The sequence below is a fragment of the Gastrolobium bilobum genome, unplaced genomic scaffold, assembly GCF_033153095.1.
Source record: "Gastrolobium bilobum isolate Gb01-03AN ecotype WA unplaced genomic scaffold, APGP_CSIRO_Gbil_v1 utg2745, whole genome shotgun sequence".
Classification (NCBI taxonomy): domain Eukaryota; kingdom Viridiplantae; phylum Streptophyta; class Magnoliopsida; order Fabales; family Fabaceae; genus Gastrolobium; species Gastrolobium bilobum.
The window spans coordinates 21,838-28,522 of NW_026896065.1; the positions used below are offsets into that span (position 1 = coordinate 21,838).

The 6,685-nt window shown below is 34.9% G+C and overlaps 1 protein-coding gene across 1 annotated transcript; it reads right to left on the reverse strand.

Annotated features, from left to right (window-relative positions):
• Positions 1–5,355: 5,355 nt before the first annotated feature.
• LOC133297564 (ESCRT-related protein CHMP1B) lies at positions 5,356–6,336 on the reverse strand. Its single transcript, XM_061496731.1, has one exon. It carries the CDS (start codon positions 6,198–6,200, stop codon positions 5,589–5,591), a length of 612 nt encoding a protein of 203 aa, XP_061352715.1. The 5' UTR covers positions 6,201–6,336; the 3' UTR covers positions 5,356–5,588.
• Positions 6,337–6,685: the final 349 nt, after the last annotated feature.

Genomic DNA, 6,685 nt, shown 5'->3' on the forward strand with positions numbered 1-6,685 from the left:
TGAACCCGAACTCTGCGTCCATGATTGTGCCTCACTCAGTCCCAATCAATATATGTGTAATGTGGAATTTCTTACCAAAAAGGATCAACAGGTGCATCGCCTACATGTACTACGTAATAATAATAATAGAATTGAATTATTTACATAATCAAAAATTGCAACAACCAAACTGTGAGTATATTAATTGATAGGTTACCTTCAGGATGTTCTGGTACTTGACTCGATGTTGTGTCATGATGTACAACGATACGAGACTCCCCCAAATCATGCCATGGTTGAAGTTCAGTACCAGACCTGCCACATTCTTCGTCATTGTTCGATGCACTCGCATCCTCTGCAAGAAGACGATCCTCCATTGCAATATTTTCCTCATCATCTTCGTCATACTCCTCATCCATAACCCAAGTAGGGTCATGTTCATCTTCCTCAGACATGTTAACAGCAGGTGCAGCAGATGAGGATGCATTAAGAGGAGAAGTAGACCTAACTGACCTCATTGGTATAACAACTTCCTCCACGGTGGTAGTATCCACATACAAATCTAAGAAATCCTTTCTGGATTGGTTCAAGAACTCTTCCATTACCATATTGATGTCTTCGTCATCAACCACTTGCAAGCTAATGTATTGTTCACATTGCCATAATCTTGCCGTGACTAGAGTGATCAATTGGTTGTCTTGAAGACATAATTTTTGACGTATTTTCTGATGCAGCTCAGCAACCATTGAGTTCCGTTTAATACGTGATGGCCTTTTCTCCCCTACAAAAATAACACCACGACGACCTTCTTCTTTCCTACCGTTAAAATATAGAACAACACGAATAGTATCAGAATTCGCACTCATTTTTAAAATCAAAATTTAAAAAGATAAAACAAAATATGAGCAAACAAGTGCAAACTATCAGAGAGTTTCAGCATAACAATGAGAGAATTGTGAAGAGTGTGTAGGGGGTGGGTGTTTAAATAGACTGCAGTTTAGTCACTCACGCCCAGATTGTGCGTGACCTTCCAGTGGAACACGCCCTATATTGGGCGTGTCTACCATCAGCTCACGCCCCATGAGAGGCGTGTCTCTTTCCTGCCACTCTCGCCCTACATTGGGCTTGTCCAGCTCACGCCCTACATGGGCGTGTCTCTCTCCATCAGAACACGTCCCATGTGGACGTGTTTGGGTGCTATAGATTCGTAATATTTTGCAAAACGACTACTTATTCGTAATTTTTTATTAAAAAAGTAATAAATTAATTTTTTTGCCTGCCCAAATGTGCTAAGATATGATGATGATAAAGAACATTTAGTCACTCATCCTCTATTATAAGCTAAATCCCATGATCCTCTGGCACAATTCATTGCGAAGTTTTGAACTTCCCTGTTTCCTCTGCGCATGATCCTATGACATAACATATACAAATATATATACGCTTGGGGAAAGATAAATAAAATTTGGTCTCGTATAACCAAGAGAAAAACATGTATAAAATGTGTGGGGGAAGATCTACCAAACATTGTGTTGAAATTTTGGTACGAGTATGAAACTTAGGAAAAGTTGTTATATTGTCTCATTGATAAATACGAGCATTTTCTTAAAAAAAATATTTGTTTCTTATAAATCTTATTAATAAATGAGGTAGGTTATACTTACAACCTTTTTTTATACAACCTCTTACAACCATATCTTAACACTGTTGATTTCCGCCAATCAACGGTTATGATTTTTTGCAAATTAAACTCATTAATTAATTATTAATCCACAATAAATGATGACCGTTGATTGACGGAAATCAACGGTGTTAAGATATGGTTGTAAGATGTTGTAAAAAAAAAAAGTTGTAAGGATAACATTTCTCTTAATAAATATATGTTTATAAGTTCGAGCATTTTCTAAAAAAATAAATAAAAATTATTTGTGCTTTATTAGATCCCAATGTTCCGAGCATAAATATAAAATTACTTCCTCGAGTAGCTTAATGACTCTCTTTTTTTTTGGTAAACTAGTAGCTTAGCCTAATGACTTTAGTTTGTTTTAGGGTGCTTTCAATAAACTTTTATGAAAAATATTTTTGTCGTATAGCATTTATAAGGAGTTTTTATTTTATAAAAACTACTCCTCATAGTTTATGGTAAAAGCATTAAAATATATTTTTTAATTTTTTTTAAAATTATTTAATTATCATAAAAAATTTAATTAAAAAAAACACAAACCAATGGCCCTTAATGACTTTGTTAGATGCCACAATAATCAAAACATAAGAGAGCTTCTGGAATTGGATTCTTAAAACTGCAGACCATAAAAATTCTTTTCTTTTATGGTAAAATAATTATAATTAATGTCAACCATTGAATGAAGAACTGCATTTCCTGCGGTTTTCTTTAGACTATATAGAATCCTAGCCAAGGCTTTTGCTTTCCTTTCAGAAAGCTAATCTGGTATGCCCACTCAAGTGCTTAATTTAAATGCTTGTTGTGCTCTATCGAGAGAGAAATTACAATCACTCCTAGTGAGTTGTCATGCTTAAAGTGGAATAGGATACTGCACATTAGCCCAACAGTTTATTTTATGAAATATGTTATTGTGCTTACCTTTTTTATTCCTATTTTATCTATTAATTTCTAACATCATTAGATCAGAATCTTAACTAACTTTTATTATTTCTTTCTCCTCTTAAATTTTGATCTAATGTTATTGAAGATTGGTAGACAAAATAAATATAAAAAAGAAAAAGGTAGAATAAAATATACTTCTAACTTCAAGCACAATAATCACGATGTAACAGCAAATCAATTTGTATTGCTTCTTCCACTCTTATCTCTATTTAAACCTTGCTTGGACGGATGGCAAGTGATAAAATGGTAGGAAATGGAATGAAATTAAATTAAAAGATTCCATTTCGCTTTATGTCTTATTTTTCTTTCCTATCAGTTGTTCTTTAAGCATCTTTAACCAAAATTATTATTCTAAGTGCCAAACTTTCATGCTGGTAAAACCTAGAAAACTCCACTTGCACTAGCGTGGGGTCACATGACAAATAAACTTAGCAAAGATATCACCGTCAAAACAATATTCGTTAATCGAGGTGGGAATGACTCCATCATCCAGCAACTTGTCTTGAAATAACTAGTGGATTATTTCAGACTTAAAAAGAAGAAATTAATATTTTTTTATGTTGTAGGAGACATATTTTCTACCTTACATGGGTTTCCCACATTTTTATATATGTAAAAAATAAAATTAACTTCTACAACATAAAAAATATTAATCCAAAAAAAGAAAGTACAAACTAGAAAGTCTCATAAAAAGTAATCCAAGAAAAAAAATGGGATGAAAAATGGAGCAGGAGAGTTTCACAGTGGGAAGCAATGGTGGGAGTAGCTGGGACGATGGGACTTTTACGGGGGTTAGATAAATTAAACTCGTGTATAATCTATGTATAGAATCAATTCTTGTGGTTTATGATAAACACGTTCAGCCTTTCAAAGCAGAAAAATATTGAGGAGGTGGAGGCAATAAAAATGCTGAGGTGAGCTTAATTTTTTTTTCTTTTTGCTTTACCCTTTCATAAAATGCAACCCTTGGTTTTGGATCTTAACTTCCATTAAGCTACCCGACTCTAATGTGGGGAATTTGGAGGATCGTTACCCGTGTAAATTACCTTTTAACAAAGCGAATCCCTATGTTTTCGAGATTACGCTACAATACCCAAATAAGTTATCGATCCATGTGAGTCGAGTTTGGGTTTAAGGGCAAAGCGATTGATTGATATTTGAATGCTATTGCATTTCATCTGTCTAACGTTATATTTCGTACACTTATGGTCCAACCAATCTGCTTCGCGCGTTAAGTAAGAAAGAAAGGGTTGACTATACGATGTTAAACAGAAGGTTTATTTGTTGGAAAATACCAAACACACTGTTGGGTATTATACGAATTCATTGCTGGTATAACATAAAAAATGAATTATAAGTTCAGTATTGCATATTTCTTAATTACAATATCATTTTAGAGTAAATTTGTCTGTAAAATTAGTAAAGACATATCTATCATTAATTTAATTTAAAATACATCCTAACTCGTTAAAGGATATACATCTATAAGATTTATTTTCTCATTTTGATATTTGAAATTATGTTTTCCCAGTATAGTAAAGAAGTCGAACATCCTAACTCGTTAAAGGATATACATCTATAAGATTTATTTTCTCATTTTGATATTTGAAATTATGTTTTCCCAGTATAGTAAAGAAGTCGAACATCATCGTCTTCAGTTGCAAAATAAGATCATTCAATTATAAGCATGGAATGCCCAGATAATCCCAAAATTTCAACATTAAAACATGACAAACTCAACCTTATGTTTCAAACTACATTTTCACAGCATTAAAACTAGATAACTGAACATTAACATCAACCCACAAAGCACATAATTCATACAAGATCCAATGGATGAGAACCAGAATCCTTAATCACGTAATGAAAATAACAATCTTTCAGATCATGCTTGACAGGAGTCAAGAAGTTTCCCTGATGAAAATATTTCAGATGTAATATTATGGTGTATAAATATGCAGTATAAGAAGTCATCAATGTGGCACTCCTAACATGCATCAACATACATCAATAACGCAATTCAATATATTGTTTACATGAATTTGGATCAATCTAAACCGAGACATTTATGAAGTCCACATAGGATAACTTCATGTTGTTACATTCTTTACAGCACATAAAGATTTGCATAATAAGAACTCAAACATCATCCAAAAAACTGAAAAGAAACCTTGAAAAACAATGACAATAATTGCATTGATAGAACAAAGAAAAACATTTTCATTTTCAACAGATCCATTCTTTGAGATGTACAGATACAATTATGAATATGATGGCTCACACATCCTGTTTTGAGCTTATTTACAATCCAACCAAAAATTTTGAGCTTAACTAACCACAGAGTAAGAAATGAAATCAATTTCTATGTAAAAACATTAAAGGGAAAACCCCCGCATAGAAAGACTCCCCGATTTTGCAAGGTAGAGGTATGGGTCAACTGTATGTTACCTTACCATTGTATTTTCTAAGTAAAAACATTTATCTAACAAAGTTTTCATAAACAAATGCCCCTACGGAAGCCTCTACCTAATTTGCATTCAATCTGAACTCTGTCTGTCAAGACTTAACAGGAGTTTTCCATCAACATCCGCGGAACTAGTCAGTTCTAAAATTAGCAAAAATGTACAAGGCTCTAGCAAATTCAAAGTAACTGCTAGCTTTCCCCATTCACCAACAAGAATAAAATTAAGACCTCTAATATACCCAAGGATGTAAATTCCAATTCATTAAGAATAAGCAATAGACAAATATAAACATTCTATTATATTCTATTCTACTTAGCAGCATTCACGAGATCCCAGGCAGTGAAGGCTAATAAGAAACAAACAAACAACCAAACAAATATGAACAAAACAAGCAAAGTCTACATAAAGTATCTCATAGAGCCAACCAAATTCAGTTCAATATACACAAACCACTCCTCAACAACTGTGATTATAACATAGTAATTGTATAATGACGAGATCATCTTAATGAATATGAATTAACCTCTGGCCTTGAGGTCGGCAAGGCGCCTGGACAAGTCATCCTCGTCGACCTTCTCGGTTTCCTTCACAGGGACGGCATGTGCAGCAGGCTGAGGGAGACCAACCGAGACCTCGAGGCCATAATCGTCGGCGACCTGCTGCATCAAGCTGTTAACCTCACCTTCGGGAGTAGAAAGCGAGGTGGATCCGGCCATGGCGCTTTCCATGAACTCAGCCTGGACCTCCATGTTCACGAACTGCTTCTCGAACTGATCCATGGTCTCCGACATCTTCTGGAGGTTTCCGGTTGCAAGGGAAGATTCTAGGGATTTGACGATGTTCCCCATGGACTTGTTGATTGTGGTCATCTTCGCCTGCGTGTCAAGCCGAGCCACCACCGCGTCAAGTCGTGAGGCCAGCCGGAGGTAGTTCATCTGCTCCGTCCGCTTCCGGATCGCGTTCTCCGCGTAGATTCGGGCGCCGTCCATGTTCCCTTTCTCGATGGCTTTCTTCACCTTCAGCTTCTCCGATTTCTCTTCCTTCTCGCATTTCCTCGATTGCCGCTGCAGCGACTTCGACGTGAATTTCAATTCCATGATCTGGTTCAACAGCTTCTCCGTGTTCCCCATGATGGTTACCAGTTAGGGTTTCAAAATTTCGGAATTTCGGAATTTCGGACACAAAGAGAAAGAGAGAGAGAATGGGAATTAATTAGAGTTTTCCGACTTCGGTCGTTTCGATTGTACTGTGTGATTTGTTCTCTTATTGTCAAAAAAAAATCATTGGGCTCCTACAAGGAACCATCGTTACCGCTTTCTCTATCCGCGTTTCTCCCACGGCCCAAACTAGGAAAATTTCTTACGCGCCCATTTGTGTATATTTCTTTTTTTGAAAAGTATTTGTAATTTTTAAATGACCTAAAGTTATATCATTTTAAGAAATAGATAGATAAAAAATAATTTTTTATTTAAAATTTAAATTAAAAAAAATCACTTACTTTCTCCCTCATATTTTTTATTCTTTGTGTCTATCTCTCTTCTAAAATGACATAACTTACGTCATTTAAAATGACAAATATTAAACCCTATTTTTTTTTTCTTAAAGTGAAATTTTC